The sequence below is a fragment of the Dioscorea cayenensis genome, chromosome 11 (assembly GCF_009730915.1).
Source record: "Dioscorea cayenensis subsp. rotundata cultivar TDr96_F1 chromosome 11, TDr96_F1_v2_PseudoChromosome.rev07_lg8_w22 25.fasta, whole genome shotgun sequence".
In the NCBI taxonomy this organism is placed as follows: Eukaryota; Viridiplantae; Streptophyta; class Magnoliopsida; order Dioscoreales; family Dioscoreaceae; genus Dioscorea; species Dioscorea cayenensis.
In genome coordinates, this window is record NC_052481.1 from 2206527 (window position 1) to 2231947 (window position 25421).

Below are 25421 nucleotides of genomic sequence, written 5' to 3' on the forward strand. Positions count from 1 at the left end.
AAAGTTTGTATATCTGAAAAGGATATCAAAGTATATATTTCAAGACGGCAATGAAATATGCAACATGGTGACAAAGCACAGGCAGCAACAACGATATATGATATATGATATATAAATGATGAATCAAATATATATATAATAAATAAATTTATTTTCTTGTACTAAAGCCTTAATCGGAGGTTCCTAATATTTTAATCTGGATAATTAATAATAGATGATTGCCTCTGTTAGGAACGGAAGAGTCACAAAAATAAAAATATTTATGATTCGATATATTGTCCGGTGTCTCAACACAGTACTGATATTTTTGATCCCATAGATATAACGATTGACATCCATGTAAGTTGCAAAACCGGTTCAGTGTCAAATCGTGGCGATCTCTAACAAGAGAGGATAAAATATGACAGTGTCAAGCTTTTATACAATGTTTCCCTTGTTGAAGATATTAAAAATTATAATACTATTAAAAATTGTTTTCAATAATATATTACCAAAAGAAATCCGCTCATAATAATTGTCAAACGGATAAGACTGGCCTAGGTGGCGCTTCACTTCGGTGAATGGATAAGACTGCCTAGGTGGCGCTTCACCGAGCGCTTCACTTCGGTGCACTGAGAGAGAGAGAGAGAGAGAGAGAGAGAGAGAGAGATGGGAAGGGGTGGTGAAGGAGCAGTGGATATGGAGGAGGAGAACATGGCTGCTTGGCTAGTGGGGATCAACACTCTCAAGATCCAGCCTTTCAAACTGCCTCCTCTCGGTATCATCCGATCTCTTTCTCTGTTTCTTTGCTATTCTTTGAATTCTTGATTATGTGTTTGTTTGGCTTTGATCTAGATCATTTGATTGAGTAGCTAATGATGATGTTATTCTTGTTGCTTCTGTTTCTCTATCATCATCATCATCATCTATCATATTGTTTTATGATATATGATGATATGATGATCATCATCATATCATCATATTGTTTTTCTGATTGTCAAAAATGAGTTTTTAGTGTTTTATTTCCTGATGATTTTGATAAACTCATAGATTCCTTCTCCCTTCCTTGTCCGTGAACTATTCTCGAAATTTTTAATTAATGCCCCGGATTTTCCCGTAATTTTTATATGTATATGATCGATAGTCTATTGCTTTCAGTGGCGGAACCAGAACTTACCGGTAGGGGGGCCAAAGCTAGAGTGTAAAAAAATTATCAAATAAAATAATTATCTACAGTAAAAATAGTTCAATAATATTACTACAATTTGAATATACATATAGTGAAAAAAAACATTAACTATAATTTGAACTGCTATCGTTGTCATGGTGTATCTGACTTAAAAAAAATAACTATATTTAACTAAACAACTAAACAATCATTCATTTACTCTAACATGTATATTATTATATTAGAATAACTAATTTATACTTGCCATGCCACATTATCAACTTAATTTTTTAAAATTAATAAATTGTTTTTATAAATTTTCTTAATATTATTCAGAAATTTTTATTGAAAATTTGAAATTTGAATGTCACATTATCAAGTTAATTTTTGTCTTAAATTTTTATAAAATTTAATATTTTGGTAACTTTTTGAAAATAAAAAAACTTGTTAATCAGTAAAAGTATAAAAAACTTAACACTTCAACACATTATCAATTTAATTTCTTTAAAATCATTAAATTATTTTTATAAATTTTATTAATATTATTCATAAATTTTTATTAAAAATTTCAATGCCTCATTATCAATTTAATTATTTCTTTAAATTTATTAAAATTTTAGCAACTTTTTGAAAATATAAAAAACTTATTTTTAATTAGTAAAAGTATCAAAAACCTAACATTGCAACCCATTATCAACTTAGTTTTTTTAATTATTAATTTATTATTATTAATTTAATTAATATTATTTATAAATTTTTATTGAGTGAAAATTTATAAATAATATTAATAAATGAAATTTCAATGTCTCAATATCAATTTAGTTTTTTTGTTAATTTTTTTTTAAAATTTTAAATTTCAGCAATTTTTTGAAAATAAAAAAACTTGTTTTTAATGAAAGTATAAAAACTCAACATTGCAACCCATGGGATTTGAACCTAAGTGGGCTCTAATAACCAAACTCCCACCAACCAAGCACATTGACATCATATAACAAATAATTACAAATGAAATATTATATAACAATCAAATATTACCAAACTCCCCGCTCGGCCCCCCTTGGTTCCGCCACTGATTGCTTTCTTTGTTGCTTTTCACTTTTGGCTATCATTGATGATATCATTCAGTGATGCTGGTGATCCATGACTCTGCATTTGAGTTAGTATTCAGTTATTGGATTCATACCATGAAGTTTTTTTATTAGACTTTTATTTATTGATCGGAATGAGAAAGGATTGGCATGACAGTTGTATGTTTTTTAGTTGTTGATCAAAGTCAAGTTTCTATTTGTCCTTGATAGGCATCATTGTTGCTTTTGAGTTGGTATGCTGATTCCTGATTCATGTTGTATGTATTTCGTGATTTTTTTTTTTTTTTGGGGTTAAAATTTTATATTTTATTATTTTGACCTGTGGAGTGAAGGAATAATTTCTTTTTGTTTCTCTTCTCTTGGCTTTTGTTTACTTGTTGATTAAAGTAATATTTATTGTTTGAGCCATGCTGATGAGGTTCACACTTATCATGAGCTCTTAAGTTGATGTACTATCTTTTCTTCTTCTTGGATTATTGTATTGATATTCAATTAATTTTAGGTTTATTATTTTTCTTGGTGTAACAAAGCAATATTTCGATTTTATTTCATTTTGTTTTCCTGGTTTTGCTAACATTATTATTGATCAAAGTCATATCAACATTGCGTGCATTTGTTTACAGGTCCCCATGATGTTCGGGTTCAGATGAAAGCTGTGGGCATATGCGGAAGTGATGTTCACTTCCTTAAGGTGAGACCCCTTGTTGCCTGAATTACCCCTTATTGCCTGAATTATTCTTCAATAATTCATCAGTCTTGGTTATAACATTCAGGAGTGATAACCATAATGGAACTTTTGGTTTTTAGGATAATATGTTGATTATATCTTCTATTGGATACATTTGGTTCTTGTTTGATTATTCATTAGCTTCTTTGTTGCAGAAAGAACATGTTAATTTAATTTCTGTTTACATTGTTCATTAACTATGCAGAGAATGAGTTGTGCTGGTTTTGTTGTCAAAGAACCAATGGTTATTGGGCATGAATGTGCTGGAGTTATATCAGAGGTTGGCAGTGAAGTGAAGTCTTTAGTTGTAGGTGACCGTGTGGCTCTAGAACCTGGGATCAGCTGCCTGCGCTGCAATTACTGCAAGGGTGGACGCTACAATCTATGCTCTGATATGAAGTTCTTTGCAACACCCCCTGTTCATGGCTCTCTTGCAAAACAGGTTTGAAATTAGCATAATTTTGAGATCATTTTATTCCAGTTAATTGTTGGAAAAATATTTTTGATTAGGTAGCAACATTTTATTTTATTATATTTTTTTCTTTCCCACAAAACCACTTGATCCATATGCAATAAGCTTTTTTCCTCAAAACCATCGTTGTCACATGATACTACACCTTTCAATATGACACATGCAAGTAGAACCTAGCAGGTGTGTTAGTGGAGAGTATAACACCAAATGGAACAGATGAAAATGTGGGTTTTAGCAACAAACTGCTTAATATTTTGAGTTAGTTTCTGAAAGTATTGATTATTATATTTTGATTCTTTTTTTCAGAATTAAAATAAGAATGCCGAAGAATCAAGGGTTTCTTCGAGCCTATACACAAATATGTGTTACCTGTGTGCTTGAGTAGTGCTATTGATGTGTTCTGCTTGTCTTTTTGTGTGCTTGACTAGTGCTATTGATGTGTTCTGCTTGTCTTTTTGTACTAGAGTTTGGTGTAGGATTGTGAATACTTTCAGTATTTGTCCCTTTTGTATACGTAAAAACCATAAAATGTGTTGCGCTTGTAATGCCTTCCTTCGTGATTTGGTGAATCCTCTCTCAGCATTCTATGGATTTTGTTTGAGTACACTATTTATTTTTTGACATATATGTGACTGAGAGGTTTCGGATAAAAATTTAACAATGCTAGCTTTTCCCATTTTTTTAATATATTGTCTTATAGAAAAATAGCTAGTTTACACCCTATTCACAACTTTTGAAAGTTGTGAAGTTCATTCAACTACTCATCTGGGAATTGACTGATTTCTCTTTTTCTATTCAGATCAATCATCCTGCAGAACTGTGCTTCAAGCTTCCTGACAATGTCAACTTGGAAGAAGGGGCAATGTGTGAGCCCCTCAGCGTTGGGATCCATGCTTGTCGCCGTGCTAATGTTGGTCCAGAAACAAATGTTCTGATTATGGGAGCAGGGCCTATAGGTTTAGTCACAATGCTTGCTGCTCGTGCTTTTGGTGCTCGGAGAATTGTTATTGTAGATGTTGATGATCACCGTTTACGTGTTGCAATGTCTCTTGGCGCTGACGGTGTTGTTGTGGTTTCTCCAAACATTCAGGTACCATCTCTAATTTTAACATCTCCGTATATTACATTAGCAAGGAGCACTGCCTTATATGGGGCAGATACTGTTCCATGTACTTTCTCAGTACATCAATACTAATAGTATTGTGAGAAAAGAATATACAAAATTTTATGTAAATCAATGCTAATAGTAGTTTCAGAAAACCATCTAAAGAAACAATTTATTCATTAGAGATAAAATCAAGTAGAAAGCCCCTTAACCAAACAATTAAGGGACTCATGTTTTTTTTTCTTGAACTGACAAGGTCATGCTCCGTCCCTTGATCTTGTATTTCATTGCTTCAAGAAAATTCCCCAGTTCCATTTTTAAGGCAAAGCAACAACAGTTATAATGATAATCCAGTTCTTCCAATAAAGGCATGTGTAAAACTATGCATTCGGTCATTCAGATTTAAGGAGAAGTATAACTACTTTTTTATCTTAAGTAAAATCACAAAGCATTGACTTCACATCTTATCATTTTTGGGCAATTGTACCATTAAGGTGTTATCTGACAATGGATGTGTAGGGCGTGGATGAAGACGTAGCTCAGATACGCAAGACCATGTGTGCTGATATTGATGTAACCTTTGATTGTGCTGGATTTAGCAAACAATGTCAACTGCTCTGAACGCAACTCGTGCTGGTGGCAAAGTGTGCTTGGTTGGAATGGGTCACAATGAGATGACTGTCCCTCTTACCCCTGCTGCCGCAAGGTGCGTAACTAATTTCACATAAATATCTAATGACAGCATCTGATGTAATTAAGTCACATTGGAAGATCAATGCTTGTGATTCTGTCTTTTAACAGAGAGGTTGATATAGTTGGCATCTTCCGATACAAGGATACATGGCCCTTGTGCATTGAATTCCTGAGGACTGGTAAGATCGATGTAAAACCTTTGATAACACACAGGTTCGGGTTCTCTCAGCAGGAGGTTGAAGAAGCCTTTGAAGTCAGTGCTCGAGGCAATACTGCTATCAAAGTCATGTTTAATCTTTAGCTGTTGTTGAGGTTTCTTTCGTTGCTGGATTTTGTTTATAAGATAGTTTGGCAGTTAGTTGAGACGGAATGATCCAAATGCTATTTCTAAGTTGTGAATGCCTAAAGAAAATGGAAAAGAGTGATGCTAGCTAGTTTGTCTTTAACAATCTCTGCTCTTAGTTTTGGTATTTATATGTTATATATTGTTCTCCCAACTTTTAGATGACCACTTGATCACTATAAGCATATCCGGACGATATAATACTGAAATAGAAAGTCTTGCCCACATCGGATCAGACGAATTGCACCAAGCCGTTGGATAAGCACTATGTGACAATAAAATGATATTTGAACCTTCTATCTTGAAATTCACTACCATGGTCCATGTGACACTTTCAACCGTTTCGGAGCAACGCATGGCAAGAATTTAACAAAATAGAGGAGAGATTTAATTTAAAACTTACCGCAGAGCGAACTTTTTTAAGAAACTTGACACCTCCATCACGAAGCTTTTTGTCTGGTGAAAACAAAGCGCTCCACTGTCGACAAGAAAGTGCATGCATCCATCATAGGAAATAAATATTAAAACCCATATAACATTGAAAAAAAATAAATAGAAAAATAAAAATAAAAATAAAATAAGAAAAAAAACAAGGTTCCTTCGTGATAAAAAATTCTATTTTCTTAAATAAGCCATGAAATTTCTACCCTAGAACGGATGAAAGGTTGCATCCAGAATTGAATTTTGCAAGTCATATTTGCATCTACACCCCTGAAAATTTTCATAATTATCTGTAAACAAGATAGAATCAAAATATGTATGTTAAAATACCCAAAAAAAAAAAAATAAAATAAAATAAAAAATTACTCATCACCCCTTATTTGTTTAAATATTATTTTCAACAGGGCACCAGATCGCCTCCTTCATCTTCAGCTCATCATCCTCAGTCGTCTCCCTCTGTGGAGGTGCAGAAGCCTTCGCTAAACTAGAGTCCCCCGCCGGAAAGACAAATCTTCGTGATGAACTGGCCAAGCTTTCGGTGCTCACCATAGTGGGAGGCTTCGTTAATGAGGGGAGTATCCTGGAGATCATCCCATCTATCATTAATGTTAAGCTAGCAGGTCTGATCGTCCCGTTAAATGAGTTCTCTTTTCTTCTGCTGTTTGATAACAAAGAGGTGGTGCGAGAGGTGGTGAAGATGGGGACGTTTGAGGCTCGGACGAAGGATGGTTTGTGCAAGCTGAACCTAGCACACTGGACTGCCGAGATTGGTGCTCTGGGTCGTGCGACGGGGGAGGGCCACTGGGTGAATATTTGGAACTTACCGCTTCACGGTTGATGCTGGATATCATCGAAAGGGTGGTGAGACCAGTGGGTGACTTGATCACTCTTTCCAAGCAGACGGTGCCTCATAAGGGATTCCTATCAGTGTTGATCCGTTGTCGAAGTGGAGTGAAGTTGCCGCTTGAGTTGGACTTCTCATTCGGTATGAGAAGATATTTGGTTCTAATCACGGAGGAGCGAGGGAGGTTTTCGGCGTTTAACAAGGTCATGGAAAGATACGAATTGGTGAAGACTACAGGTGATGATATGATCCCGTCGGAGGTGGTTCGTTCCACCCATATGGTGCCAAGGTCTGAGAAAGGTAAGCAGTTATTGAATCAGGTATCGAGGGATATGGGAGTGGGGTCGAAAGGAATGAGTTCTGATCGATCTAAGGAAGTGGGAAGACGGAATGAGGTGCGTCAGAAGTTTGGTGGAGGGGTCACCATTTTGCAGTGGGGTTCGATTGTTAGACCGGGTGCAGGGAGGGTGCCAGAAGAGCGACCATCACCGGTTGAGCATGGCTCCCGCAATGAGGGAGGGGCTGGTATGTTGAGGACTTCACCGCCGGTTGAGCTGAGCTCCTGCGGGGGAACTGAGAAAGAGGGGGGCCTTCGTGCATCACCTCAGCTTCAGACCGATGGTTACAACGGGAGATCCGGTTTAAACAGACAGGCTCAGTCACCATGGAGAAGTATGGCGGGTGATAGCGACAAGGCGGGGACGTGCGGTTCGAAGGCTAGACGTGTCGACTGCTGGCGCCCGTGCACATCAATGATGGTGACATCTGTGGAGGAGGTGACACGTAACGTACCAGGTAGTGCCGAGGTTTCCAGGAGCGGGGATATCTTTGAGTCCGAGGTTGACTCTAGGAAGTTGAACCCAGTGGATGTGGGGGGACCGGATCTATTATCTCTCAGTTTGGGTCAGAAGGTGGTGATGTCTCCTGAGGTGGCGATGGTCAATTGTAATGTGGGTGGGCCTTCTTTCGGGCCCGTGATAAAGGTGATGGAGGACCCGGTTGCTGCTGGTTTGGGCCTCCACTTGGACCAGAGAGCTGAGGAGGGGATCAAGGGGGATGTGGCCCAGTTGCGGGACCCGTTTTTGTTATGTATGGAGAGAACAGACTCTCTTGCGTCTGATGGGCCTAGGTTGGGCCTAGAGATGGCAATTTGTACCCTACCCGACGGGTATACCCATACCCGTACCCGGTCAAAGAGGGTATTACCCTTTTTGACCGGGGTATCGATCTGAGTAAGGGTATTACACGTTGGTTTTTGAGTGCAGGGTCGGGTAAGGGTATGCCCCTACCCTACCCGTACCCTTACCCTTACCCTTACCCGTTGAAGAGGGTGCAGGGTAAAAACCCGCACTGCATTCCTTACCCTCTCATATATATATATATATATGTAATTTTTTATTAAACTAAACATTTACTCATAATTTACTCAATATCTATTTTCATGATAATTAATTTGAAAATAATACTTCAAATTTTCTCTTAATATATTATTTTAAATTTTATTTAATTTCTATATTTATATTTGATAATATTATCAAAAATTGAATTTTAGATATATATTAAGAATCATAATTAAATTAAAAAAATAAACAAATATAAAAAAATAATGTTATAATAATTTATTCTATAAATTATAAGAACATCCCTGAAAAAAATAAGATACTAATAAAAAAATCAATTGGATATAACTTATGAGAATTACTTATAATGTTTTTTTATATTCAAAAATCTTACTAGATATTTATAAAATTTGAAGCTATATAAAAAAATAAATAGTAGATATATGAAAAAAATTTTAAACAAAAAAACCAAGATGGTTAAACATGAACAAAAACAAAAAGGTAGAGTTACCATTGAGTCCTAAATAGACTTCATTTTTATGTGATTATATAATTTAAGATAAACAAATATATATATCAACTTGTAATTTTGAATTTATGGACATGTGTTTAAAGATTGTAATATAATGTATAACTAATTCATTTTTTTATTTTTTTATTTAAATTTAATTCGATAATTTGAACAGTGAAGCTGGGTACTGCATGGTATACCCAGTACTCACAGGGTAAGGGTAAGGGTATGATTTTTTTACCCTGAAGGGTACGGGTAAGGGTACGGGTATGGGGTAGGGGTTACGGGTACAGGTAAGGGTTTTGGCATACCCTACCCATACCCTACCCGTTGCCATCCCTAGTTGGGCCATGATGTAGGTGAAAATCTGTGGGTGGATCTGGATTGGATGTGGCCAATGTTAAGCATGTGGGCCCGATTTCCACATTTATTGATCAAACTAAACCTGGGATGGTTTCTATGGATGGTAGTGATTTTTTTCGCTCTCTAATATTGCTTTAGCGATTGTGAAGTTTGGCGATCTGTCTGTGCAACCTGCGGTGGCACCTCCTGTTGGATTTATTTGGAAGTTCTCAGATGGGGTGTGGGCACTGTTTCCAGATTTAGCCAGTTTTGGGGCCACCAATGATGGTTTAACCAATGATCAAGATCTATTGGATACTCAGTTGGTTGGCAAGAGTTCTTTAAACACTGAGGATGATTCGGATGGCTCTGTCACGGAATTCGAGAGGAATTTGCGTGAACTGTTACCGGGTATTAAAGTGGGAGGCTCGACAGGAGGTGCGGAACCTCCTAAGGGGACAAGAAGGTGTGAAAGGCAAAAGAAACCTTCATCGAGATTTAATGAAGATGCTGGGTTTGTCCCGGAACCACCAAGGTCTTTAAAGAAGAAAGTGCTTCAGGAGAAAGCCGGATTAGCTCCTCTTGTTACATATCTAATGATGAAAGCAAGCTCTTTTCAACAAATTGGATATAGTTTACAAGTGATTTCTGAAGCTGCAATTGTGTTACAACTTCTGAATCCATCTCGAGAGACATTGAGAAAAATCACAGCATACAAAAAAGGAAAGATTCTCATGCCTTTATTGTTGGCCTAAAACCAATGGCCTAAAACCATCTCCTCCAAATCAATCAACCCAAAACTAATGGCCTCTTAATCCATGGATCATCCAAACTAATGGCTCATTAAACCATCAACATGCAACCTTGGTTTTGTGTGATTTGTGGGCTGGTTCCTCTCTATAAATAGAGAAGATGGGCTTCTCATTCAAACACAACTTGAGTGAAGAATCAAGTGAAGAAGTGAGAGTGAGAGGAAATTAGAGAGAGAAGAAAAGTGTGAAAAAAATATTTTGAGAGTTAGTCCAATCTCCTAGTATAAGAGAGAGTTTTGGTTTTCTCCTTGTTATTAGAGAGTTTGTAACTCCTGGAATTTTCCCACTGAGTAATTTCTTCTATCCTTACCCGTGGTTTGACCCTAATTATTTAGGGGTTTTCCACATAACATCTTTGTGTTCTTTATTTTCAGTATTATTTTCATTTATTTTGCTACTGTATTGCTCTATTCGGTCCTATATTTCACAACATTTATCACTCATACTACAAAGAGGAACACATCAAGCAAGAATCCACACAGCTCTACTACTAAAATCAATATTCAAGTCGGTCACCGAAGATTGCAAATGCGACATACCGACGATAATGTTTGAGAGTTTGACGGAGATATTGAAAGATCAAAAATCAAGCAAAGTGATGACCATGGCTTTGTTATCGGTGCTTATGCATGTGACTCTATTTGGTGATAATTTAAGCAAGGTGATCAAAGCTGGGATGATATCAGTGTTGATAGAATTGTTGGTGGAGGAAAAAGAGGACCGGAGAAAGTGCGAGGTAATGTTGTATGTGATAGAGGCAGCGTGTAAGTAGGCCAAAGGGAGGGCGTTGGTGCTCGGACACCCGGCGGGGGTTGCAGCAGTGGCCGGGAAAATACTTGTTTCTCAAGGTGTGACTAGAAGATCAGTGAAAATATTGTTGTTGCTATGTAAGTATTGTGGTGGTGGAGGAGTTGTGGAGGAGATGATGGAAGTAGGGGTAGTGGCAAAGGTTTGCATGGTTGTGCAAGTGGAAGGGAATAGGAGTACAAGAGAAAAAACTAAGGAAATATTAGGGTTGCATCTTAAGACATGGAATAAGTTCCCTTGTTTTCCTTTGAATTGCATGGCATGAATTGAGTATAGGTTGTGTTATTCTTTGGTGAATCTTTTGATTTGTGAATTTGGAAGTGTATATTTAATTGTGTGGTTTGCTTGTATTTTTTTAATATCAGATGAAATATAATGGGGTTTTGCTTGTGTAGCTCTGTAAAATTTGGCAATCATTTGTCTAATAGTATGTTTGGGATATAGGTTACATATATAACAAGTTGTATATTTATTTTGTGAGATGAATGAAAAAAAATATACGGTTCTTCATCTTCCTTTATACTGTCTGTAAAATTTTAATGATTTTAATTCAGTTAAGAGTTTTATTATATTAATAAATATATTTAATTAGATGAAAATCGAATTTAATTTATAAGTTTTTTTTATTTATATAAATGAGCAAACATCTGTTTCATTAGAAATAAAAACTGGTTATATAAAACTAGAGTTAATACAAAAACATACAACTCAAATAATAATAATAATAATAATGTCACTCCCCGAACCCAGCTCTATAGATCTGGGACACCGACAAACGGCCGTACACCTACAAGGCCGAAACCATGTAGGCATACAAGGCCTCAAAACCTGATCCAAAACAGAACAAAGAATCAAACTCAGTGGATTGCAAAAATCAATATAACTTATACAAATAAAACATAGCCCCACAAAAAACGGGACTTAATACATGCTAATATTCGACGATTGCCTAATGATCCCTGCTAAGCTATCCGCCACTCAACTCTACTTTTGATCTGAAAAGATATTAAACAATAAATTATGTGCTTGACAGGCCAGTAAGCACCCACTAAAAAATTATAGGGATCATTTGCAAAAACTCATAAATTATCAAAATCAAAATCAGAAATCAAATTTATTTCAAATAAACATAGATGTCAAAACCAAGCATATATGTCCCCCAAACAACTATTGCCAAAACAAAATAACAGAACTCATATATTTATCCTCGGTGACCCGAGCCAGAATATCAGAACTCATAAGTTTACCCTCGGTGACCCGAGCCAGATTTATTAGAGGCCGTTATTCTTCATCGACGAAAAGCGGTTGGATCCTATAGTTTCTATATCAGAGTATATGTCGACACGGTCAGTGTTTAACCCCCAGTGACTGGGTTATTGCAAAGTTAGTTTGGGGACTACGAGTACTTTGTCAAAATATTTCATGTTCACAAAACAATAAACTATCAAAATTCATACTGGGCAAAATGCAACTAATTTGCAGTCACATGATCCCATTTTTATCATATCAAAATAATCCAGTTAATTGAATCCAAACATGAACTAATAATAAAGAAAAACACAATAGTAATTAATTAGAAAGTAAATAAATATCTGAAATTCAAAAATTAAGTAATCCAAATTTAAATAAATTATTTAAACCTTTCAGATAATTCTAATCCAAAATAAAATATCATTAACTCGAACTTTAAAATAATTTAAAATAATTCTAAAAATAATAATAAATAAATAATTCAAAATATAAATAAATACATAAAATTATTATTTTTCTCAAAATTTTCAGATGTTCAGAAAACTAAAGTATATACATATAATATGATTTATATGTAGGATACTTACCTAATTAACAGCCAGATTTTTGAATTCTTACACCAATCGAGTATTTCTCAGGAAGTCCTAATTTGGGAATAACCCATCAGAATTACAAGTAAACAAATTCTAAAATTCACACTAATGCAAAAACAAATCAAACACTAACAAAATTACCAAGGTCAAGACCAATAACCAATTCCCCTACAAACCTTAAGATTAAAATCAGCGTAACTTTGTAAATTCTAACTCAAATAAAAAATTTCAAACTTATGAGAAAATTAGGCATCTTCATCTAAAACATATCCAAGCCTCACAATGATTTGAGACCTACAGAATTTAAGCCACCGGTATTAAAAATCATAATTATGTAAACCAACAGTTTCAGACATGCCTATTCCAATAAAAAATATCTCACAACATATAACTTCAAAAGTAATACAATCTTACTAACAATCAGATAACTCAGAAATGAACAACTTTTCTATTTTTTACCTTATCTAATTCAATCTTCATGATCATCAAAAATGGCTATAATTCTTCAGGCTATGCACAAAAATATCATCCGAGACACTTATACCAATAGGGCTATACCTCACAAACTACAGATGCGTAAAATCTAAGATTTTGCAGGTATTTAGGTAACATCAAACTATATAACTTTGTTATATTACTCTTCTCCAAATTCCATATACAAGACCATCAAATTGTCTAAGAAATCGTTATGTTCTCTACAGAAATAGTATTGAGCACACCTATAGAAATCTAATCATATCTCACAATTCACATGGCTAAAAATTCTAAAATTTTGCAAAGTCAAATATAACATCGTCCTATATAACTTTATTATATAAATATAAATCTAAAATATAACTTACAATTATAAAAATAATCAAAAACTGTTCAAGGGCTGAACATAAATCTTGTCCGCGTCACCTATGTCTAAAAATTTATAATTTGCAGGATACTACTCCAAAAATTCTGAAATTTGGTAGAAAGATAAACAAGATCTCGATCTATAATTTTTCTATTATGATCTCTTAGAAATTCCATCTCTAGATTTTCGAAATAAATTAGAGATCTCTACTGTGCTAACAGGAACTTTCTGAATTTTATCCTCAAATTAAAATCAAATCAATTCTCACCAAACCCTAACCCTAACTAGTAACATTTCACAAACAAGCATAAGAAAGAGCAATAACAAAATAACTTGGAACCTTACCTCAACAATAGCAGTGAAACGAAATCCATGACGATGAGGCCCTTCTCCCGTCCTCGTCGCCGACACCACCCGGAAAAAGGAAAAGAAAGAGATGAGGCAAGTCTCTCTCTCTCTTTTATTTTTTTTCCTAAACGGTAATCTAAAACTGAAGAAGCTAAAGAGACAGCTAGGGTTTTGAAACTAAACAAAAACAAAATCAATGGCTAAGATTAAAAGTAAAACCAACGACTAGGATTAAAAGATAAAAGCAATGGCTATGATTTGATTTAGGGGTGGGGCTCAGAAATAATAATAATAGTAATAATAATAATAATAATAATAATAGGACCCATCCAACGACTACAAGCTATTCATAAACAATATTAAACAGTATGACACAATGGTATATAGTAATCATAAATAATAAATTTACACAATATCCACATAAATAATATATAGCCGTTGAATCATTATCCATTGTCTGTAAATAAACATCTCTAGTGAACTGTCATAAAATAATAATAATAATAATAATATTAAAAAATGGTTACTAGTATTTCTAATTAATTATTTTTATGTTAACAACTGGTCTAGGTGATATAGGGTTTGATTAGTCATAAATTAGTCATAATTTTTGATAGACTACCTATACAGCTCACCAGCGGATTTCTCTCTAACCAAATTAGGATAGTTTTAAAATTAATTAATGATTGATTCATGTTAATAAGCTTTCCAACTATCTCTTGTTGTACTCCTATATATGGTGCACCAATCAATGGACAATGTATCTCTCTTTTGCAATCAATCTTTCATGGTATCAGCCTAAAATCGTTCCTGCCTAGCTCATCCTCTCTCCCTACCCTTGCTATGAGCGACCAGCAGCAGCAGCACCAACGGATTATGACGCCGCACCACGCCGTCAATGTCAAAATTCACATCCCCTTCAACCTCACCCTATCTCCCCCCAACTACACCACATTGCGTGAACTCTTCCTCGTTCTCGTCAGCCGCTTATCCCTCAAAACCCATCTAGATGGCCCCAAGCAGGCCGGCGCCTCCGGCGATTGGGACCTCGATGACTTCACTATTGTCTCCTGGTTGTACAACACGATCTCTGAAGAAATATTGGGCATTATCCTTAGCCCCGGCGTGACTGCGCACATGATTTGGACAAGCATCGACGACCTCTTCCGGAACAACAAGAAAATGCGCGTCCTCACTCTAGAAGCTGAGTTCCGCAGCACCGCACAAGGGGATTTGCCTATGCTACAGTATTGTCAGAAGATGAAGTCCCTCGCTGATGCTCTCAGCGCTCTGGACCACGCCATCAGCGATGAGACTCTCGTCCTCACCATTTATTCATGGCCTCACCGAGCATTTCTCGACAATCTCCACCATCATCGCCACCAAGATTCCGTTCCCCGACTTTCTGGAAGTGCGTACTCTTTTGCAGATGAATGAGGCGTCTCACACCAAGCTGGTGGTGGCTCCCACCGCTCTCTACTCCTTCACCGACAACCCCTCCGCTCCGCACACGTACAACTGCTCCACCAACCGCAACAACGGCGGTGGCGGCAGGGTAGGCAAGTACAAACCCAAGCCGAACAAGGCCAGAGGTGGAGGTGACGAGTCGCCCAGTGGAAACATCTTTCAAGGAGGCTCAGTCCCCTTCTTCAGCCCTATAACCAGTACCTTTCAACTCTGGCCAATGCCAGCCCCTACGCGCACATGGCAGACCCCCGCTTCTGTACCGAGCCAAGGCATCTTGGGCCAGTGCCCGAGCGCTCCTGCACCGCAGGCCCATCTGACGACAGCACAAGGTGGGCTATCTCATGCGCTAGCAGGTTGGGATGCCAACGCTCTCATCCAAGCGATGAACACCATGAGCCTCCGTCTACCGGGCGGCTCTGACTAGTACATGGAATCCGGTGCATCCTCGCACCTCTCTATAGACCCCGGTATACTCTTGTGCTCCCTCCCTTCTTCTCACTCTCAATACGTTGTTGTGGGTGACGGTTCCCGTCTCCCCATTACTGCCACCGGTTGTACCGCCATTCCTTCCACTACCAAAAACCTTTCTCTAAACAATATCTTAGTTTCTCCCGGTCTCATTAAAAACCTAATCTCTGGTTGTCAATTTACTATTGATAATTTTTGTTCCGTTGAGTTTGACCCTTTTGGACTTTCTGTGAAGAATCTCCAAACCGGGACCGTGATTTCGAGGTGCAATAGCTCTGACGGACTCTATCCCATACGCATTCCCGTACCATCAGCGCCTCATGCCCTTGCTGCTCACGTCCTCTTTGAAAAACTTTGGAATCGCCGACTCGGTCATATCGGCCGTTCGACTCTCTCTCATTTAGCACGTTCATGTCTTATTTCATGTAATAAATGTATGAGTCGTGACATTTGCCATGCTTGTCAACTCGGTCGACACATTCGATTGCCTTTTAGTTCATTTGTTTCTCGCACTACTAAGGCTTTTGAACTTATACATTGTGATCTTTGGACATCTCCAATTCCTAGTGTTTCCGGCCTAAAATACTATCTTGTTTGTCTTGATGATTTCACACATTTCTTATGGACTTTTCCACTGCATTTCAAATCTGATACCTTCCCCACCCTCAAACGATTTATCACTTTTGTCTCCACCCAATTTCATACCACCCCCACAAAACATAAAATGCGATAACAGAGGCAAGTTTGATAACCTCCACGCCCGATCCTTCTTCTTGGACCATGGCATCCAACTTCGTTTTTCATGCCCCCACACCTCACAACAAAATGGCAAGGCTGAACGTGTGATTTGCTCTACAAACAACATCATTCGCTCCTTCTTTTCCAAGCCTCTATGCCTCCACACTATTGGGTCGAAGCCCTATTCACTGCCACTTATCTTTTCAACCTACACCCTACTAAAACACTCCAAAATCGCACTCTCTTTCATTGTTTACACAACAGAACACCCTTTTATAACCATCTCCGTGTTTTTCTTGGCCATCCCACAAACCACAAGGGCTACAAATACCTTGATCTCCAAACAAACCGTGTCATCATTTCACGTTATGTCATCTTTGTCGAGGACTCATTTCCCTTTGCCAAAACCACCAAATCCACCCCAGTTAGCTACACCTTTCTTGAGCATGATAACCTGGTTTTATGGTCTCTTTCAGGTGCATCAACACTAGGCGGTGCGGCTCCCCTTTCAGTTGCTCCTGTGAGTGCCACTGTTGCTCCAACAAGGCCGGCACCAGCCAGCTCGGGTGAACCTACTGAACCTTCACCTCCAGCACTCTCCGCTGGGCCACATGGGCCACCCACGAAAATCATCGTGCTCTTCACCATGCGGACTCGAGGCAAGTCCGGTCTGTGCGTCCTTCCTCCAGACATCGTCAACACGCTCTCGCCAATTCCTAAGACCTACCGTGGCGCTCTCAAGGACCCAAAATGGCGAAACACCATGCCCGACGAGTTTCATGCTCTTACCGCCAACAAGACATGGACTCTCGTTCCTCGCCCCACCAACGCGAACATCTTCACCGGCAAATGGATTTTTCATCACAAGCTCAACTCCGACGGATCACTTGCCCGGTACAAGGCCCGGTGGGTTCTCCGCGGCTTCTCCCAGCAACCTGGTATCGACTACGATGAGGCGTTTAGCCTGGCTGTAAAACCGGCCACGATCCGCACCTTCCTCTCCATCGTTCTCGGCAGCGATTGGCCTATTCATCAACTCGACGTGAAGAACGCTTTCCTACATGGGACACTCGAGGAGATGGTCTATTGTCAACAGCCTCCCGGCTTCGTCGACGATGCTTTACCTGACCACACGTGCCGCCTCAACAAATCTTTATATGGTCTCAAGCAGGCTCCTCGCGCGTGGTTCAGCCGCTTCGCCACGTACATCATCTCCATCGGCTTCGTCGCTTCGAAGAGTGACCCGTCCCTTTTAATCTACACCAGCGGCGTAGACACCGCCTACTTACTTCTGTATGTCGATGACATCCTTCTCTCAGCAAGCTCTTCGGCCCTACTGAACTCTATCATCGAGATCCTCTATTGGGGATTCTCTATGACCGATCTTGGTCCACTTCACTACTTTCTCGGTATTTCCATCAAACGCTCGACCCAGGTTTTTTCCTCTCGCAAGAGAAATATGCGCATTAGATAATAGCCTGGGTAGGCGTGGACTCGTGCAATCCGTGCACCACGGTGATGGATACCCGAGTCAAGCTCCCTGTAGGTGTCGGCACCCCAGTGGTCGACGCCACCCTCTACAGGAGCCTCACTGGTGCTCTCCAGTACCTGACATTCACTCGTCCCGACATCATACATGTTGTCCAGTAGGTTTGCTTGCATATGCATGATCCTAGAGAGCCACATCTCAACCTTGTCAAGCGCATCTTGCGCGACCTCAAGGGCACCGCTGCTCTTGGTCTTCAGCTCACTACTTCCACTTGTACCGATCTAGTGGCCTACTCCGACGTCGATTGGGTCAGGTGTCCGGACACCTATAAGTCGACCTCCGGCTATGCCATCTTCCTCGGCAACAACTTGGTTTCTTGGTCTTCAAAACGACAACCTACGGTATCCCGCTCAAGCACCAAAGCGGAGTACCGTGGCGTTGCAAACGTTGTCGCCGAATGCTGTTGGCTTCGTCAACTTCTCATCGAGCTCCGTAGACCGCCGCAGAATGCTACCATTGTCTACTGCGACAATGTCTCTGTCGTCTATCTCTCCACAAATCCGGTTCAACATCATCGGACCAAACATGTGGAGATTGATCTTCATTTTGTTTGCGATCTGGTTGCCTTCTGCGATGTCCGTGTGCTACATGTTCCCTCGTCATCATAATATATGGATATCTTCACCAAGGGACTACCCTCTACACTCTTCCTCGACTTTCGATCCAGTCTCAACGTCCGCTATGCTCCCGGCTGATACTGCAGGGAGGGCGGCGGCGGCGGGGGAAGGGGGGGGGGTTATAGACTACCTGTACAGCTCACCAGCGGATTTCTCTCTAACCACATTAGGATAGTTTTCAAATTGATTATTGATTTATTCATGTGTTTAAGCTTTCCAACTATCTCTTGTTGTACTCCTATATATGGTGCACTAATGGACAATGTATCTCTTTTTTGCAATCAATCTTTCAAATTTTTCCTAATGCATCATCTTGTCTATGTTTACATCATTAAATGTTGAGAAAAATATCTAGATATAATTTAATATGCAATTAAATTAAACTATTTGACTATATATGCGAATTGGTTTTATATATTTTATTCTAATGTGTGTATATTAGAAAAGTTCATGAATGATTAGTGTTTTTTTAATTATTTTCCAACAAAAGTCATACAGAAGAATGAATCATAACACAAGTTATTCAACATAATATGTTTGTATATATATATATATATATTTCTAAATAAAAATTGATAAATTATAATTACATTCAAAATAAAATATTAATGGACAAATTTTTATTTTTTGCAAAATATTCATTTTTAATAATATTGTTATTTAAATATAATCTCTATATTTTGTTGCTATTTTTAAGTGTATATATATACCATATGGACAAATCATTCTTCACGCCGAAAAACCTCAATCATTTTTTATTCAATCATTCACATAACAATTAATTTTGAATTTGTTTCCGTTATAAGAATGGTAATATTATTTTCTTATAATTATATTTTTTATGCTCATTAACTTTTGAGCATAATTTTTATTCCTATTATTATAGTTAAAAAAAAACAATTTAAAGCATCACCATGACACCATCCACTTAGCTTTTGGCCTTCACTTCCACAGTTCTACCCACTTCCAGCTCCCTGCAATTGACTTCCCAACCCACTTCCCCTCAGGAACTCCAACATATTCATTCTATTATGACTTCCAATTTTCAGATCCAAATCATCATGGAAATTGACATCCCTTGAAAAAGGCTAGCTCTTGTGCCTTTTTTTTTTTCTCATATTTTCATAGCTTTTGTTTTCCAAATGAAAAATCATTATGAACTTCTGCAGAATAAGAGTAACTAATTAGTGAAGACAAGAATTCTCCAAATGTCATTCTCTCCAAATGTCATTCTCATTATTATGATATATATATATATATATATGTTATACAATGGAAATAAAAATTTTGGACTTCTTTATCTATTATTCAATATATATTTTACCTAATATCCAAATCACCCTTACGATTGCAATAGAATAGTTAGTATTTTATTATCTTAATTTATTAATAAATTTAAAAATAAAAATAAAATAAATTAATATTTTTAAAAAATAATGAAATCTAATTTTTTATCCTGAAAATATATAAAGAGAAATGATACAATGAAACTGAAAAAAAAGTAAAAGAGCAAAAAAATAATAATAATAAATTTAATTTTTATCTTATCATACAAGTTTTTATCTTGAAAGCATATCATATTTATCCAATTTTATCATCCTTCCATTAAACAAATCCTAATAGATTTTTATCTTTTTAATTTATAGTTTATGATATAACATACAAATTAGATTTTCCCTTTTTAATATTTTTAATAAGGGAAAAGATTGTATAAAAGCTTGACACATGTCCTATTATCCTCTCTTGTTAGAGATAACCACAATTTGACACTGAATAAGTTTTGTAACTTACATGGATGTCAATCGTTATATCATTATCCACGATAATTTTTTTTTTTTTTTAATATTTTTCATAAACTATAAATTAAAAAGATAAAAATCTATTAGGATTTGTTTAATGGAAGGATGATAAAATTGGTAAGAATATGTTGATAAGGGAAAATCCATTAAACAATCTTTTCCCTTATTAAAAATATTAAAAACTATAACACTATTAAAAATTATTTTTAATAATATATTACCAAAAGAAATCCGATCATAATAATTGATAAGAATATGTTGTTTAAAATATCAAGAATACAAATCTAAAGGCTCATCTTTATCCCAAGTGCTCTATAAAATAAGAGTCTAGTCCAACCGCTTCACTTGCACACAGAGAGAGAGAGAGAGAGATGGGAAGGGGTGGCGAAGGAGCAGTGGATATGGAGGAGGAGAACATGGCTGCTTGGCTAGTGGGGATCAACACTCTCAAGATCCAGCCTTTCAAACTGCCTCCTCTAGGTATAATCCGATCTCTTTCTCTGTTTCTTTGCTATTCTTTGAATTCTTGATTATGTGTTTGTTTGGCTTTGATCTAGATCATTTGATTGAGTAGCTAATGATGATGTTGTTCTTGTTGCTTCTGTTTCTCTATCACCATCATCATCATCATCATCATCATCATCATATCATCATATTGTTTTTCTGATTGTCAAAAATGAGTTTTTAGTGTTTTATTTCCTGATGATTTTGATAAACTCATAGATTCCTTCTCCCTTCCTTGTCCGTGAACTATTCTCGAAATTTTTAATTAATGCCCCGGATTTTCCCGTAATTTTTATATGTATATGATCGATAGTCTATTGCTTTCTTTGTTGCCTTTCACTTTTGGCTATCATTGATGATATCATTCAGTAATGCTGGTGATCCATGACTCTGCGTTTGAGTTAGTATTCAGTTATTGGATTCATACCATTAAGTTTTTTTATTAGACTTTTATTTATTGATCGGAATGAGAAAGGATTGGCATGACAGTTGTATGTTTTTTAGTTGTTGATCAAAGTCAAGTTTCTATTTGTCCATGATAGGCATCATTGTTGCTTTTGAGTTGGTATGCTGATTCCTGATTCATGTTGTATGTATTTCGTGACTTTTTTTTTTTTTGGGTTAAAATTTTATATTTTATTATTTTGATCTGTGGAGTGAAGGAATAATTTCTTTTTGTTTCTCTTCTCTTGGCTTTTGTTTACTTGTTGATTAAAGTAATATTTATTGTTTGAGCCATGCTGATGAGGTTCACACTTATCATGAGCTCTTAAGTTGATGTACTATCTTTTCTTCTTCTTGGATTATTGTATTGATATTCAATTAATTTTAGGTTTATTATTTTTATCAGTGTAATAAAGCAATATGTTGAATAAAGTAATATTTCGATTTTATTTCATTTTGTTTTTCTGGTTTTACTAACATTATTATTGATCAAAGTCATATCAACATTGCGTGCACTTGTTTACAGGTCCTCATGATGTTCGGGTTCAGATGAAAGCTGTGGGCATATGCGGAAGTGATGTTCACTACCTTAAGGTGAGACCTTTTGTTGCCTGAATTACCCCTTATTGCATGAATTATTCTTCAGTCTTGGTTATAACATTCAGGAGTGATAACCATAATGGAACTTTTGGTTTTTAGGGTAATATATTGATTATATCTTCTATTGGATACATTTGGTTCTTGTTTGATTATTCATTAGCTTCTTTGTTGCAGAAAGAACACGTTAATTTAATTTTTGTTTACATTGTTCGTCAACTATGCAGACAATGAGTTGTGCTGGTTTTGTTGTCAAAGAACCAATGGTTATTGGGCATGAATGTGCTGGAGTTATATCAGAGGTTGGCAGTGAAGTGAAGTCTTTAGTTGTAGGTGACCGTGTGGCTCTAGAACCTGGCATCAGCTGCCTGTGCTGTAATTACTGTAAGGGTGGACGCTACAATCTCTGCCCTGATATGAAGTTCTTTGCAACACCCCCTGTTCATGGCTCTCTTGCAAACCAGGTTTGAAATTGGCAAAATTTTGAGATCATTTTATTCCGGTTAATTGTTGGAGAAATATTTTTGATTAGGTAGCAACGTTTTATTTTACCTTTTTTTTTTCCCCACAAAACCACTTGATCAATATGCAATAAGCTTTTTTCCTCAAAACCAATGCTGTCACATGATACTATACCTTTCAATATGACACATGCAAGTAAAACCTAGCAGTAGTGTTTGTGGGGACTATAGCACCACATGGAATAGATGAAAATGTGGGTTTTAGCAACAAACTGCATAATATTTTGAGTTGGTTTCTTAAAGTATTGATTATTTTATTTTGATTTCTTTTTATTTTTCAGATCTAAAATAAGAATGCTTGTCTTTTTGTACTAGAGTTTGGTGTAGGATTGTGAATACTTTCAGTATTTGTCCCTTTTGTATACGTAAAAACCATAAAATGTGTTGCGCTTGTAATGCCTTCCTTCGTGATTTGGTGAATCCTCTCTCAGCATTCTATGGATTTTGTTTGAGTACACTATTTATTTTTTGACATATATGTGACTGAGAGGTTTCGGATAAAATTTAACAATGCTAGCTTTCCCATTTTTAATATATTGTCTTATAGAAAATAGCTAGTTTACACCCTATTCACAACTTTTGAAAGTTGTGAAGTTCATTCAACTACTCATCTGGGAATTGACTGATTTCTCTTTTCTATTCAGATCAATCATCCTGCAGAACTGTGCTTCAAGCTTCCTGACAATGTCAACTTGGAAGAAGGGGCAATGTGTGAGCCCCTCAGCGTTGGGATCCATGCTTGTCGCCGTGCTAATGTTGGTCCAGAAACAAATGTTCTGATTATGGGAGCAGGGCCTATAGGTTTAGTCACAATGCTTGCTGCTCGTGCTTTTGGTGCTCGGAGAATTGTTATTGTAGATGTTGATGATCACCGTTTACGTGTTGCAATGTCTCTTGGCGCTGACGGTGTTGTTGTGGTTTCTCCAAACATTCAGGTACCATCTCTAATTTTAACATCTCCGTATATTACATTAGCAAGGAGCACTGCCTTATATGGGGCAGATACTGTTCCATGTACTTTCTCAGTACATCAATACTAATAGTATTGTGAGAAAAGAATATACAAAATTTTATGTAAATCAATGCTAATAGTAGTTTCAGAAAACCATCTAAAGAAACAATTTATTCATTAGAGATAAAATCAAGTAGAAAGCCCCTTAACCAAACAATTAAGGGACTCATGTTTTTTTTTCTTGAACTGACAAGGTCATGCTCCCTCACTTGATCTTGTATTTCATTGCTTCAAGAAAATTCCCCAGTTCCATTTTTAAGGCAAACCAACAACAGTTATAATGATAATCCAGTTCTTCCAATAAAGGCATGTGTAAAACAATGCATTCGGTCATTCAGATTCAAGGAGAAGTATAACTACTTTTTTATCTTAAGTAAAATCACAAAGCACTGACTTCACACCTTATCATTTTTGGGCAATTGTACCATTAAGGTGTTATCTGACAATGGATGTGTAGGGCGTGGATGAAGACGTAGCTCAGATACACAAGACCATGTGTGCTGATATTGATGTAACCTTTGATTGTGCTGGATTTAGCAAAACAATGTCAACTGCTCTGAACGCAACTCGTGCTGGTGGCAAAGTGTGCTTGGTTGGAATGGGTCACAATGAGATGACTGTCCCTCTTACCCCTGCTGCCGCAAGGTGCGTAACTAATTTCACATAAATATCTAATGACAGCATCTGATGTAATTAAGTCACATTGGAAGATCAATGCTTGTGATTCTGTCTTTTAACAGAGAGGTTGATATAGTTGGCATCTTCCGATACAAGGATACATGGCCCTTGTGCATTGAATTCCTGAGGACTGGTAAGATCGATGTAAAACCTTTGATAACACACAGGTTCGGGTTCTCTCAGCAGGAGGTTGAAGAAGCCTTCGAAGTCAGTGCTCGAGGTAGTACTGCTATCAAAGTCATGTTTAATCTTTAGTTGTTGTCGAGGTTCTTTCGTTGTTGGATTTTGTTTATAAGATAGTTTGGCAGTTAGTTGAGACGGAATGATCCAAATGCTATTTCTAAGTTATGAGTGCCTAAAGAAAATAGAAAAGAGTGATGCTAGCTAGTTTGTCTTGAACAATCTCTGTTCTTAGTTTTGGTATTTATGTTATATATTGTTCTCCTAACTCGTCATGCGGGTCACATGAATGAGTTAGGAGAACAATATATTAAAGACTTTAAAAAAATAATTTAGATATAGTATTTCACCTGTGCAGTTGTGTTATTATATAATCTTTAATATCTTGAATTTTGATTTATTAAATTTACCCCTTGTCTGTAATCAGACTTCGCCACTGAGTACAATGCTGTTAACTTGCTAGGTAGTGTGTCTTTGCAAGTCGAGATAGCAACACCACTACATTAAACTTCTTATTCTCCATTTGGACCAAATACCATGCTTGTTGATCTCCCAATCCTCTCTCCACCTTTTCAAAATCTAAGGATGTTCCTGTGAACGCCCCTAGATTATTTTTCTTCTATGTGACTTTGCTCATGATTGCACTAATTTACTAGGCACTTTATTATGACGTATTAAGTAGTAGTGCTGACATGCTAGTTGGTGATATCGATTTGGTAGTCAGTGGGTCTACTACGCCACACTTTTTCCTTCTTCTTCTACTTAGGTAGTGTTTGTTTCAAGGGATTTGGAGTTACATGTAACTCCAAATCCCTTACCTTTTTAAAATCCGGTGTTTGTTTTGATGTATTTCATTTTTCATGTGCTTTTGAAATCCCATCATTGAGGGATTTTGGTTTACGGTCAAAATGACCGTAAAACCAAATCCCGGGAGTTCAAAACTAGTATATATGCATATGTATATATACATATATATATATACAGAAATCTATACATATAGATATACATATACATATATACACATATACATATACACATACATATACATACATAAATATATACATATACACATACACATACACATATACATATATACACATATATGTATATGTATACACATACATATACATACATATATATAT

The 25421-nt window shown here is 36.8% G+C and overlaps 2 protein-coding genes across 2 annotated transcripts; both read left to right on the forward strand.

Moving 5' to 3' along the window:
* The first annotated feature begins 569 nt into the window (after positions 1 to 569).
* Positions 570 to 5702, forward strand: LOC120272042 (sorbitol dehydrogenase-like). The gene is given in 7 exon segments (XM_039278762.1): positions 570 to 757; positions 2859 to 2926; positions 3168 to 3404; positions 4234 to 4524; positions 5059 to 5134; positions 5137 to 5245; positions 5341 to 5702. Coding segments are annotated over 7 exon segments (1083 nt in total). The 5' UTR covers positions 570 to 648; the 3' UTR covers positions 5534 to 5702.
* LOC120272043 (sorbitol dehydrogenase-like) lies at positions 634 to 24626 on the forward strand. Its single transcript, XM_039278763.1, has 7 exons — positions 634 to 648; positions 20697 to 20823; positions 21818 to 21885; positions 22116 to 22352; positions 23054 to 23344; positions 23879 to 24066; positions 24162 to 24626. The coding sequence occupies exons 2-7, from the start codon at positions 20715 to 20717 to the stop codon at positions 24352 to 24354; spliced, it is 1086 nt and encodes a 361-aa protein (XP_039134697.1). The 5' UTR covers positions 634 to 648; positions 20697 to 20714; the 3' UTR covers positions 24355 to 24626.
* The last annotated feature ends 795 nt before the right edge of the window (positions 24627 to 25421 follow it).

Excerpts from the sequence above, each read along its gene's own strand:
- LOC120272043 (XM_039278763.1), top strand. The coding sequence starts at position 20,715 with ATGGGAAGGGGTGGCGAAGGAGCAGTGGATATGGAGGAGGAGAACATG. Across the intron at positions 20,824-21,817 it reads TTTCAAACTGCCTCCTCTAG|GTCCTCATGATGTTCGGGTT; the intron begins GTATAATCCGAT and ends ACTTGTTTACAG. Across the intron at positions 22,353-23,053 it reads ATGGCTCTCTTGCAAACCAG|ATCAATCATCCTGCAGAACT; the intron begins GTTTGAAATTGG and ends TTTTCTATTCAG.